This window comes from Pantherophis guttatus, chromosome 1 (assembly GCF_059756535.1).
Source record: "Pantherophis guttatus breed Tessera chromosome 1, ASM5975653v1, whole genome shotgun sequence".
NCBI lineage: Eukaryota > Metazoa > Chordata > Lepidosauria > Squamata > Colubridae > Pantherophis > Pantherophis guttatus.
In genome coordinates, this window is record NC_142063.1 from 185,429,711 (window position 1) to 185,443,184 (window position 13,474).

A 13,474-nucleotide genomic window follows, 5' to 3' on the forward strand; every position below is an offset into this window, starting at 1 on the left:
CCATGTCCACAGAGGCTGAGGCATTAGATCTGCATCAGGAAATGACCAAAAATGTAAGCAGCATCACCTCAGAACATTCCTCCTAGCAGATCTACCCAGAACTGTTTTTCATTTTTAGCTGTTGTATTTATATACATCACTCCAATAACATCACTAGTTTACAACAATTGGAATATATTTCATTACCTCAACATTGTTACATATTATTGCCATACTGGCATACCTTTGAATGCCATTTTTCAAGTATTATCTAAAAATTTCTATTGATGATTTATAGATTTTAGGCACCAGGAACCGGTTCTGTGGAGAAAGGTTTTTCCACAGACTAGAGGGGGTGTTGTTTCACATGCTGCCTGCATCCGGCGAATGGGCCTTTGCTTGCTTGTGTGGCCCAGTGCCAGTTGGGGACTCCTGTTCATTATGGGGAGTAAAATGCCATAACAAGGATACTGAGAAGCAGTTTTTGTAGCCATATAATTTTCAGAAAGATCAAGGAAATGCCTTTATTTTCTAAGTGACAAGAGACATTCTAAAACTAAATGAACTCAGCAGTGAAATAGCTGCCACATGGCCAGAATCTGTAAAGCCGTGAAAGAATAGCCTAATTTCCCTTAAAATACTATACAGGCAAAGGTTCTTGAACAGTCCACATACATTGAAATATCCTGATAATTCTTGAGATATGACCATAGGGAAGCTTGCCCTTTATCATAGACATAGTGAGGTGAAGCATCTCGACTAACAACCCGCCCCTCCCCATTTCTGCTCTCTCAATGAAGCTTTCCCAAGGTCTCCTCCACCCCTGAGCACCCTCCCTTGGGTCCCACAGACCTTTTCCTATTCCTACCTGTCCCCCCAGGTCTTAGGTCTGATTCCCACCCCACTAGGCCAAACACTCTTCTCCTCACTTACCTTTTGAGGCTTTCCAAGCACTGGAATGGGTTGCTTCTTTGTGCGGCTGCATAGTGTTTATCCTACCCACAAAATGGCAGCTGCATTCAGGTCACCACTGTGTGGCCCAGGAACAAACTGCTTTATTTTGCTGCCTTAAGGACTGTGCAGCTCTGCAGAAGCTTCTGCAGCATTCAGAAGCGTCTGTACCACTGTGCAGACCTCTTAAGATAACAAAACAAGCCATCTGGCAACCATCATTTTGTCGTACCCATAAGTGGGCAGGACAAAATGGTAACCATGTTGACAATCTGCTTTGTTTTGCTGCAGAATCCAGAAACTTCTACAGCATTGTGCAAACCTTGTTAAGGCAACAAAATAAAGCAATTGTCAACCCTGGAGCCATCTTTGAGCATCTTCAGGGTTGCCACAGTGAGGCTGACTGAAGCTGTGGGAAAGGGAGGGGGGAGTAGAGATAGCTATTGGCTATTTGGCTATTATGTAGCCAAAATAACGTTCTTTCTTCTGGGAACCAAGGACACTCTCACCAGTACCTGGAGGGGCATGGATCAGTGGTGGGTTTCAACCAGTGTTACCACCAGTTCACTTTGCGGACGTGCTTTGCATAACTTCGCGCACTGGTTCGCTTCGCACAAGTGCATTGAATTTCAGAACAGCTGAAGCATGGCAATCCACTCTGCCATGCTTATCAGCTGGGCTAAAAACAAATGAATATAGGTAGGTATATCGCAGGGGTGGGCGGGAGGGCCCAACTGACAGTCGGAGAGAACCAATTCGCTCTCACCTCATCATCTCCACTATCGGCTCGCTTGAACCGGGGAGGACCAGTGGTGTGTGTTGGATGCTTATCCTACGGTTGGGTAGGTAATATATAGAAAACTATGTTCTGTAACTTTAACTGCTACAAGATGACTAATTGGCTGTGCTAAGCAGACATAAAAGAAGGCAGGAAGTTCATTCACTTCTGCTCCTGCTATTAGAAGGTTGAACTGCTGAAAGGAACTGTGTCTGTGTTACTGAAGAGAACTGGAATTGTAAGCAAACTTTGTTTTTGTGTTGAACCGTGATTATTTGAAGAAGTGTTATCTTTGTTTTGAGAAGCCAAGTTTGTTTTTTTTACTACAAGTAAAGACTGTTTATTTTTCTTTAAACGTTCAGAGTCTGTGAGTATCTGTGTGTTTTGCTAAGCAACGTATCTATTCGCTGTCTGGTCTGTTGCACCACTTTGCAGAGGGCAGTTTTACCCTCAACAGTGTGGATGGAAGGCATCTGGGATGGGGAGAGAGACCTGATTGGGGTATGTGATGGTTGTGAGTGATGGGGGGAAGAACTTTGGATTTGAACTGAGTGGGGAAAACCCGGGGAACTTCAGAGTCGGGTTTTCACCAGTTGTGCCAATATGACATGCCTAATAAATCTAGACTTTGAGTAACCCTGCCTTGGAGTTTTGATTTCATATGGGCCGTTACTTGGAATTTCAAGTAACGGGAGTTCCCCAAACCCAGTGCATTTTGCTCCACTTCAGCCCAATCTGAGGTTCATTCAATTTATCATCTTTGTGCCACTTACCTTGGCATCCTTGCAAACTTCTTCATAGACCACATGAAGAGGAGTGGTTTCAAAATCCAACAGATTTGTAGAGACTTGAGCAATGTTTTCCTCATCCAAATACCATCCCATGCCTTGCACCTGTTTCAACCGCCCAGGCTGTAAGTGAGAAACAGAGAAGACTCTGAAAAGCAAATAAGTTCAGCCTTTTGTACTAGATTCCAATTTGTTGAACTAATGTTTTTTTAAAAAAAAAAACAGGACCCACAAATCTGATGTCTGCCTTGCCTTGTTTTAAGACTTTATTGGCATGCAGAATAGAAAGATCTACAAGCCACTCTTCCCTGGAATACCTGGTTCTTACTACGCCCCTGCTCCCGAATGTTAAGTGCTATCCGATGTGCCAGTTCCTTTGTGCACAGCAAGTTGATGTTGTATGCAATGAGGAATTTTCGTGCTCCTGTTACAGTGGCTCCCCATCTTGGAACAAAGGTTGCAGGACCAAAATCAGGAGTCCATTCTGCCTTTTTTAGCTTGAAAGAAAGAGTGAAAGTAAAGAGTGCTTTTACTTTAATACTATGAACATGCTCTTTGCCAAATTTTATAATTTGCTGGGCAATAACATTCTATGGAAATGATTTGATACTGAAGTGATTTCAAAATCAGAAAAGGCTATTGTTCTATGGATGACAACAATATATTGTATCAAGTCTTAGATGTTAGCAATCTAGACTGAATGTGTTCTATGGTTGCTATGCTTTGATTCTCCATAAGAAATATACTAAGAAGATTTTAATATATTTTCTACAGTCTGTTGAACTTGGCATAGACAATGAAGAGGAAATCATCACAGATGAAGACACACAACTGATATTTCCAATAATTCTTTAAAAACTGGATTTACTTTATAGGCTGAAGTATTTAAATAGTTACAAAAGTGTCAGGAGATTTATTTCTATTTTTAAAAAAACGTCAAGCCTTTATACAGGATCAGCATTGGTGTGAAGACATCAAACTAAAGCAAATTTTCTACTTAATCTGTAAGGACATGTTGTACAATATTCAACTGATGGCATCTACTTGTTATCTATGAATCTCTTATACTATTTAAAAGAAGTTAGGTGTGGAACATACTGTCAGCCTCAGCTTTGCCTGCTTCAGCTGCCATAAGAAACGGGGGAGGGATTAATATGGGGGCGAAGGGTGGGAAGATGCAGGAGGTGTTTTTTTCCTTGTAGGACGTGTCTTCATAAGAAACGAAACTGAATCTTCAAAGGGGACGGCTGACCAACTGCCCTACATTCCTGATGAATGACGTTGCCAGACGTGATGCCACCTGACCTTTGGGAGACCTTTGGATTGGCTGATGATCAATGGACACGGGGGGGGGGAAGCTTAGTAGATGCATTTCGCGCGTTTTGCTCACTTCCAGCTTTACCTGGGTTGCGATCATTTCATATTCAGTAAAAGTACTAATCTCTTCAAAATGTTTGAGTTTGGGGTTTTCTTTCCTGGATATTGAAGGAAGCATACCTGACATTAAGCTGGAAGTCACATCCAGTCATCCCGGACAAAAACCGAGGGGACTGTAAATCCAAAATATGTCAGATCGAGGGAGTGATGGAGAAGATAAAATGGGGGCAGCCAGTTCAACGGCAGCCGCCCTCCAGTCGGAGAAAGAAACTGCAGAATGGTTGGAAAGACTCCGTTTAGAGCCGGAGGAAGCTAGATGGTCGAAAGGAGTGGGGAGACTGCCGGACTGGGGGGAGGACCCCCGGGGAGTGACGACTTCCAGACCCCGTAAAAAGGAGGCAGTGTGGATGCAAGAGCAAAAGGAACGTCTCATGATAGAACAAGCCTTGCAGCTTATCCGTGATGTAGAAGAAAGCAGAAAAAACCGTGAGTCTTTTGGAATTCCTGTGGAGAAGGGGGGAGCAGGCCCCAGGGGGGAGCCAGAAGAGACAGTCTGCGGGGGAGAGGAAGAGTTTGAGGAGGAAACATCCCAGGCTTCGGCAGCTCGAGGGAGAGATGCAGCCGGCCAGAGAACCCCAGCCTTGCAGGGCCCCCCCCCGCAGACGTAAAAAGCCCAAAATCCCCCCCCTTCCTGGGAAGTTTGATGGGAATCCTAAAGCCTTGGGATTTTTCCTGACCCAAGTGTGGAACCACATGCAGGATTGGGGGGAGGACTACGAAACAGAGGCGGCTAAAGTCAGAAGCGTCGCGAATGCCCTAGAGGGAGTAGCTGCTGAGTGGATGGTGGTCCTCCACAATAACAACTCCCTCTTGCTGAGAAATTACAACTAGTTCATGAGGGCCCTTAGGAGGCGTTTTGAAGACCATTTAGCTGAACGAAAGGCGAGACTCAGAATGAAGAGCATTCAGCAGGGCCGGAGCCGGTGGCAGAGTATATCCAAGAGTTTCGTGAACTGGCACCCTGTATGACAGGCTGGTCAGAAATGGCTCTTTTGGAGACTTTCAAGGATGGGTTGAATGAAGAGATATATCGAGACTGCAGAAGCATGGGGGTCCCCGATGATTTGGATAGATGGTACATAGTAGCTGAGGATGTAGAGATCGAGCTGAGACGGAGCGAACTCCGAGAAAGGCGGATGGGGGACCAGTCATCCTCTTTCCACCGTAAGGGGGCACCCAAGATGACTGGCGGGAAGACCGAATTCAAACCCAAGTCAAAGCCCTTCACCTGTTTCAAATGTGGAAAGGAGGGTCACCGGGCTGCCGAATGTTTCTCCAAGCCACCGCCAAAAGCTACCGGGGCCGGCCAAAAGAAAGGCGACAAAATACCCGCCAAAACCCGCGGCACCGCCCTGAAAGGAGAAGTCGTTGAGTTCACTCCCCGAAACCAGGGTGAGTTGGGAACTCCGACCAACGATGACGACAGCGAGACGGACTCCGACTCTGACACCGACGATCGGGTGAGTCACACGGAAGAACCCTTACTCATCCCCGTAGAATTAAGGGTGCCCTCCACAGGGGCTCACGCGCAGTTATTAGCCCTGTTGGACTCGGGGTGCACTAGGTGCATAATTAGCCCCAAAATAGTGGAGGAAATGGGACTGAGACTAAAAACTTTAAAAAGACCCATTGCATTTTGTCAATTAGACGGGTCGATTGCAGGAGGCGGCCCAGCTAGCTTTATGACCGAAACCCTTGAACTGCAGTTGGGGAATCATGTAGAGAATCTCAGATTTATTGTAGCCCCTGGTATGGAAAGACCCCTCATTCTAGGACTGCCCTGGCTTCGCAAATGGAACCCACGAGTAAATTGGAAGACGGGGGTCCTACGCATCCGCACGGCAGAACCAACTCCGGAAAAGGAAGGGCCCCCCCCGAGGGACGACATAAAACCAGAAAGGGTGGCAGTAGCCATAAACTATATTGAGGGAGAAGAGAAAATTCCAAAGGAATATTGAGATCTCAAGGAAGTGTTTAGCGAAAAAGCATCGGATGCTCTGCCTCCCCACAGGGCCACCGACTGCACCATTGAAATACTCCCTGGGGTGAAGCTTCCCAAACCAAAAATTTACCCCATGACACCTCGAGAATTGGGGGAATTGCGAAATTTTATTGACAAAAACTTAGAACGGGGATTCATATTCAGTAAAAGTACTAATCTCTTCAAAATGTTTGAGTTTGGGGTTTTCTTCCCTGGATATTGAAGGAAGCATACCTGACATATACATTAATTTTGCCAACAAAAGATAAAATAAATATCTTATGGCAATGCAAAGCAATGACAATACCTAAACATATGGATTAGCAAAGGAAAATACAAGAAGAAGTTTGGTTATAGGAGTAGTTTATTTTATTAGACCACAACAGAACTACAACAAAATAAATTTAAGTTATAATCTAAAAATGTATATTCATAATTTTGCATGTTATTATCTATTTTCAGTAGATTCAATTTTGTGTTGAATGACGGCATGGGAAACCCACAGCCGCCAGCAGCATGGCCACCAGCAATGCTGCCAATCTCTCCCCCGACTCTCATCCCTTCCTGAGCATGGAGGAAGGAAGTAGATGGGAATGAGAAGCAGGGGAGGGAGGGAGGAGATTATGAGAGGGAGGGAGGGTCTGAGGGAAGTCCTTCCTTAGCACTTTGCCACCAGCAGCCCTGCAGCCCTTTCGCCATCCACTTGCTCCCTCCTTTCCTGGTGGTCTCCCATCCTATAGATGAAGATGCTTTGGTTAGAAAGCTGGGTCTCCTTGCAAGGAAAGGAAGTGGGCCTCCCTCTGACCCACACACTTTGCCTTCCTGCACACACCATGACCAACCTGGCCAAGGAGAGCAAGCACAGCAGCAGCAGCCTTGAGGAGGAGGTAAGTGTAGCCAGGTGCCCCCTTGGGGAAGCAGGGGAGGGCTGAGCTGTGGATCCCAGTGCCCTGGGAGTTCGAGGGCTGGGCTGGGCACTTGCCCTCCAATGCCCAGGGCTCCGGGCAGCCTGCGCTGCCATCCAGGGGTCCTCCGAGTGGCCTGAGCAGGACAGCAAGGCTCCTCTGGTGGACAAGGGTTTAGCACTCGCCCTGGTCTTGCCTTCCTCAGCTAGAGACAATGGATCCCCCCCACCCACCCCACCCGGGCCTCCACAGGCACCCCATAACATGAATGAAGTTGAGCTGACCAGCCCACCCCAGCCATGCCCACCCAGTCCCCCAAGGTCAACCACAACCCTGATGCGGCCCTCAATAAAATCGAATTTGACACCCCTGGTATAGCTAATGTTAAAAATACTATTGTTATCTTACTTTCTCAGGCAGGGTTTCATATTCCCCTGCTCGGATAGCAGGTAAAGATCTTCTGCTCTCATTCAGAGCTGCTTCACCGTATAGGTACACTGCAAATAAAAGCTAAATTCACTGAGAGTTGTCATCTTGAAATCTAAATAGCCCGGTTTGCAAGAAATTAATGGTAAATCAAAAGAATGGATAGGAGGCCTAGAAGCTGTGCATAATTTAAGGTGACCAGATTTTAACATTGGTAAAGAGGGACATTGTGGGCGTGGCTTATTTTGTGGGCGTGGCTAGCTGGTCATGTGACTGGGTGGGCGTGGCTAGCTGGTCATGTGACTGGGTGGCCATGGCTATGTGTATAGGGTAAGGTGAACAGATTTTAACATTGGTAAGAGGGACACCATTGTGGGCGTGGCTTATTGTGTGGGCGTGGCTTGGAGGCCATGTGACTGGGTGGGCGTGGCTAGCTGGTCATGTGACCGGGTGGCCATGGCTATGTGTATAGGGACTACTCAGAGGGCTGGAAAGTCATTTCTGACAGGTCCTCACACTTTTGACTGGTCCTCACACTTATGACCATCCTCACATTTATGCCCGTGCAGCATTCTTAACAACCACGTCACTCATTTCACAACTGCTTCTCTTCACCATGATGACAAGATAGGGCAAAAATGTAAAATGTGAGGACAGTCGTAAGTTCGAGGACTGGTCAAAAGTGCGAGGACCAGTCAAAAATAACTTTTTCAGCCCTCTGAGTAGTCCATATGCATAAAAGGATACAGTAATTGAGAGGGATGAAGGAAGGGAAGGGAAATTAGAGTAGGAGTGACGGTTAAGAGAGGGAGGAAGAGAGGAGGAGAAGGAGAAAGGAAGAGGAAGTAGGGAGGAGAAGAAGAGGGGGGGAAGAGAAAGTAAGAAGGAAAGAAAAGATTTGAGTTAGAATTAGGTTTGAGGAGAAAGATTGCTGTACAATAAAAAAGATGAAAGGGAAGAAAGCCAACCCCAAACAAATATAAAGATATTAAGATAAAGAATGAATTGTTAAACTTTAAAGAATAAAAGAGAACAAATATGAATAAATAGCAATAATTAGAAACACACATACATACAATATATTTTCTTTGAACAGAATATTTGGCTGGTTCACAAATTTAAACAGTGTTTAGTCATTTCAATTAAATTTACAATTTCTATATTTACTTTTTGCCATATTTATTCCTCATCTATTTTTTAAAAAAAACAATATTACCCTTCATCCTCATCTCTACTCTTAATCAAATTCAATTTTTCCCTTCTATTCTATTTTATACCCCTTCCCATTGTCATCTATTTTTATATCCATCCTCACATTGGTTAATTATGTAATTATGTAATACAGTTGTTTAATACAAATTCAACATTTTAATATAAATCAATTAGTTATATAACTATCTTTTTTGTATATTAATCAATATGAACATGAATATTCCAATTATTTCCATGCAATCCAATTTCTTACAAATCAATTAATTATACTTACCAATAATAATAAACCAAATAATTTCCCCCATATATTCCTCCAAACCACAACTTAACCATTTCTGCTTTCAACACAGTATACAATTAATAATATCTCAATTATTACAATTCCCTAGTTAAAAAGAGCTTTTTTTTCTTTTGTGTTTTAAAATCTTGAACTCTCCTCTTTTGCCCTAAATAATTTTCCATTGTTTGCACTTACCTTTTTTGGTGAGGAAAAGGAAAATAAATCTGCTGCCTAATTTTCCAACGTTGCAAGCAAACCGCAAAGCCAACAGCCTGTTTTACTTTCAGTTTCGTTTTGAGCTTGGTTTGCACAAAGAGGAAAAAAAACTGAGCAATTTAGCAAGAGCAGAGCCCTGTGCAAATCAGCTGAGAGGGGGAAGCCGAGCTAATTAACATAGGGCGGCCCTTTGAAGCCCCGCGGCAAGAGTTTAAACAGGTTTTTTCCCTCTAGCCATCAGCGGGGATTCAGGAGGCAGCCGGGAACCAGGAGGCAGAATGAAAAATCGGGACTTTTTTAAAACGCCGCGGGACGCGGGACAAATTGCTCAAAAGCGGGACTGTCCCGCCAAAAGCGGGACGTCTGGTCACCTTAGCATAATTAGTATTAGCTTTAGGCTTTGATAGTCCAGTTGAGATGTTGAGGGCCTTCCTTTCTCTCAGAAACCCATTCCTTGTTTATCATTTTTATACGTGCCATTTGCTTTCCCTGGGCTTCTATCCACAACCCCATATCATAATTTAGAAGGTAGAGCAAGAAATTAATGGTAAATCAAAAGAATGGATAGGAGGCCTAGAAGCTGTGCATAATTAGTATTAGCTTTAGGCTTTGATAGTCCAGTTGAGATGTTGAGGGCCTTCCTTTCTCTCAGAAGCCCATTCCTTGTTTATCATTTTTATACCTGCCATTTGCTTTCCCTGGGCTTCTATCCACAACCCCATATCATAATTTAGAAGGTAGAGCAAACCTAAAAAAAAAAAAAAAGTCAGGGTTCCATCTGCTAGACCTTGCCTGGAGAAGATTTAGAGATTGAAAATTAAAATAATTTTACCTATGGGAAAACAGGATTGCTTCACTGAAACAGAATTGGTGGACTGAAATGGGGGGTAAAGCATGAACGGAATGTCCTTCTTTGGCTGATTGCCCAGTGCTTGCCTATTATGGATATAGCAGTAGAACTCTAGCGCCATCGTCTGGCTTCACACTTAGTATTCTCCAGAATTGGAATACTGACTGCTTCAGAATAAAACTGAGCACTAATTATTACTCATATAGGAAAAGGAAATAAGATTCAGAACTTCATTACAGCAGAGAGCATAGAGTGTATCAAGACCTATACTCAAATTTGATAGGCATGTTATCACTGAGCAAGAAGGTCACAGATCTTTGGGATTAGAACAAGGGCTGGTTTCTGTGAATGGCCAAACAGAATTTTACACTGAAATTGATTAGTCATTGCAGTCTTTCAGACTCAGCTTATTTTTCTATGACAGGCTCACCAGGCACATGCAGTTCATCTGCTAAGCATTTTCCAAAGAGATTAGCAGAACAAATACACTCTTCCATGGTAACGTTCCTCACAGGAATGAACGGGCAAACATCCAGCGCTCCCATTCGGGGATGCTCACCTATATACAAAAGCAAAGCATTAAAATGTGTAACAAAATCAGAAAGGATAACAAGAAATAGTAGTCATAAAACAGATAAAATATAGAGTATGTTTTGTTTTCATTTGTTGGGAAATATTGAATAAACTATACTAGTGGTCCCCAATCTTTCAGGAACCAGGGACTGGTTTCATGGAAGACAATTTTTCCATGGACCAGGGCAGGGATGAAATGCTGCCCGGTCCGGTAGCGATCTTGGCCGGTGGTTCAGTGATCCAGTAGCGATGGTAGAGCGAATCTCCGCTCATCCGCCTGGGTGTCATTGCTTCCTGGTTTTAACAAGGAAGTAATGTGTTTTTTACCTTCTGCACATGTGCACATGCGCTTCCAAACCGGTAAGGAAGGTAAGTAGATTTCACCCCTGGACCAGGGTTTTGGTGGTTTTGCACAGAATTTAGATCCCACACATGCACAGATGAATCTTCACTCGCTTGTTCACCACATGCACTGCCCGGTTCCTAACAGGCCACAGACCAGGGGTTGTGGACCCCTGAACTCTACTAAAGGACTACGTTAACATTGAGGATCACTGTCAGGTCTGGGAAAGTAACTGATTAATCTTTGTGTATTTGCTTTCAGAAACATTAGTTCCAGGCAACAGTTAGCATGTCACAAATTCAGGGCCGTACCGTCTTTCTTCTGAAATTTGACAGAGCCCTCTTTTGAGGCAAAATTGGAGATGATATAAATTTCTATATTTTTGCATTGGTGTCTATCACATTATGCCAAACAGAGGTGGTCAGTCTCATTGTCTAATCACATAAATCCACATGCCTTTTACGCCTGTCAATCCATCTTTTGGTCAATATTTATAAGTGTGGCACATTCCAATCTTCCCAAAAATATAAGGACACATTGTATAAAAGAGGATGGAAGTGTTTGCTTGGGTAATCATATATTTATCTTATTACAAAGCCTCCAAGCAGCAATCTATATAATGTTGCATTTTAGTTTTACATTTTCATGAGATTCATCAAGGATATTCAAGATGCCTGTCTGAGCAGTGATTTGAGGTTAGGCTCCAAAAGTTTGATCACTGGTCCCCCATATGGCATTATCTAAAAGGTCAGGACCCAGAGAATTTTCATACTGAGCCATCTAGAGATATGATCAGAGTTGTTGCAACACTAAACACAGACTGCAGCCCTATATCCCAGACCTTTTTGCTCCTACATTGACTCTCATAATTTGTCTCCTCTTCTCTGTTTACCTTTATGTTTTGCCATGTCAATAAGATGAAAAGCAATTTTAGCTGCATTCAATGCACCCACAACAACATCCTCTGGACTTCCGACAAAGGTGTAAACAGTCCGATTAGTGGAAGGGCCTGCATCCACATCCAACAGGAGGCAACCCTTTGTTTGAGAGATGGCCTTGCCAATCTCATCTATCACCTGTAGCAGAGAAGAGACAGAGAGCTTGGAAAAGAAGCACATGGTGATATACTGTACCTCAGTAAACTCTCATCACTTTCCTTAATTGGGAACTAGATTTCCATGCTCTTACAATTAGTCTAATTCATGTTACCCTGAAGAATTTAGGAATGAACTTTCCCCTATCACTTCAAACAATTATAGTAGAATCCACTGATTAGGACTCAATTCAAGAGTAAATTAATCAAGTTGAGGAACTCTTACAAAAGATAACAGTTCCTAATCTAATGAATGAAACTGCTTCTTGTATATATGATTGCCAAGTTTGGTATGTCTCCCATGGATAGTTTTAAAGTGAAAGCTATTTCTGTTTTTGTGTTCTGTTTAAGTGAAATATATATAAATAAATATTTATGCCACATAAAAATCAAAAGTTTAATCTCACTTCATGGACTTTTTCATAGTTACTTTGTAGGAAGATGATGCTTCACACCGCCCAAAATCTGTTTTCTTGGCAGTTTACCAGCAGTTAGCCGTCACTCACTACCAGCAGTTAACCCTCATGGTATATGCAATTTATTAACACATGCTAATTTAAAATCTTGTTGCACAGATATCTGTGTCCATAGATGTAGAAGGCCTATTTTCAGTGACTTGCAAAACATTTCCAAATGTATTTAATGGTATAGAGATGATAGGTATGCTTCTGTCAGTTCCACTAGATGAACCAGACCAGGAAATCAACTCCACAGGAAGACCAGAACTACGTTTTATTGTGATTGATTGTAGTAATAAAATCTTCAAGTGTGATTGTGTTGTGTTGCTGCCTCCTTCTTAGAGTTCATTGAATTAGGAAGGTGTCTGCTGAGTCATTTTCAAATGTTATCTGTTATTTTGGATCTTTAAAATGCTTCACTGTCTTTTGCCTTCATTCCTGTATAACTCTGTCATGATCATTTTTCTTACATTTTATAGTCTATTCAAATAGTTCAGGAGTATAAAAGTCTCTTATAAAAATGGATTTCATAATTGTTTAGTCCTTTACACAAAAACACAAGAGCCTGGATAGCTCAGCAGACTAATGCATTGTAATTTAACTCCAGCTTTCTGCAATTAGTAAGTTCGAATCTTGCCAGGCTCAAGGTTGACTCAGCCTTCCATCCTTTCTAAGGTAGGTAAATTGAGGACCCAGTTTGTGGGGGCAATAAGCTGACTTTGTAAAAATATACAAAAGTATGAAGGCTATTGCTTAACACATTGTAAGCCGCCCTGAGTCTCCGGAGAAGGGCGGCATATAAATCAAATTTAAAAAAAACAAACAAACAACAGATTTCCTTTGAAAGAAAATTATGTAGAACTTACCTTTTTATTATTTCCTTCAGAAAAATTGGGAACACATTCCACTAATTTTGACATTATTCTAGGTGGAAGCTTATCCTTGTTTTAGACTTATGAGAATCCTGGATGTATTTTTCCTTCTGCTTTTTTGCTTTAAAGTGAAAGTAAAGTAGAATCTGAGTCTTTATAGCTTGGATCTAATGGGATTTCTCAATCCTCATTGTTTCTCATTAACCAAGGCACACCAGTTACAAAGAATTTTGCTGGCACTTTGGACTGACCTTTTTTTTTTTTTTTAAATTTAGCCCTGGCCCTGTTCATCAATGTTGGGGTTCAACAGCTGCAGCTGCATTTAAAAGCAG

General features: G+C 42.7%; 1 protein-coding gene across 2 annotated transcripts in view; it reads right to left on the minus strand.

The window, feature by feature from the left end:
- FTCD (formimidoyltransferase cyclodeaminase) overlaps nucleotides 1-13,249 on the minus strand; it is a 30,719-nt gene extending 17,470 nt beyond the window's left edge. Inside the window, exons 1-7 of one of the 2 annotated variants that reach the window (XM_087886048.1) lie at nucleotides 13,137-13,249; nucleotides 11,612-11,795; nucleotides 10,234-10,362; nucleotides 9,636-9,701; nucleotides 7,228-7,316; nucleotides 2,814-2,993; nucleotides 2,482-2,619 (exon numbers count right to left, since the gene is read on the minus strand). In XM_087886048.1, coding sequence (XP_087742174.1) covers nucleotides 2,482-2,619; nucleotides 2,814-2,993; nucleotides 7,228-7,316; nucleotides 9,636-9,701; nucleotides 10,234-10,362; nucleotides 11,612-11,795; nucleotides 13,137-13,190 — 840 coding nt within the window. In that variant the 5' untranslated portion in view covers nucleotides 13,191-13,249. The remainder of the gene's footprint in view (nucleotides 1-2,481; nucleotides 2,620-2,813; nucleotides 2,994-7,227; nucleotides 7,317-9,635; nucleotides 9,702-10,233; nucleotides 10,363-11,611; nucleotides 11,796-13,136) is intronic. The other variant, XM_087886055.1, reaches the window with a different exon arrangement.
- Between the last annotated feature and the right edge of the window lie 225 nt (nucleotides 13,250-13,474).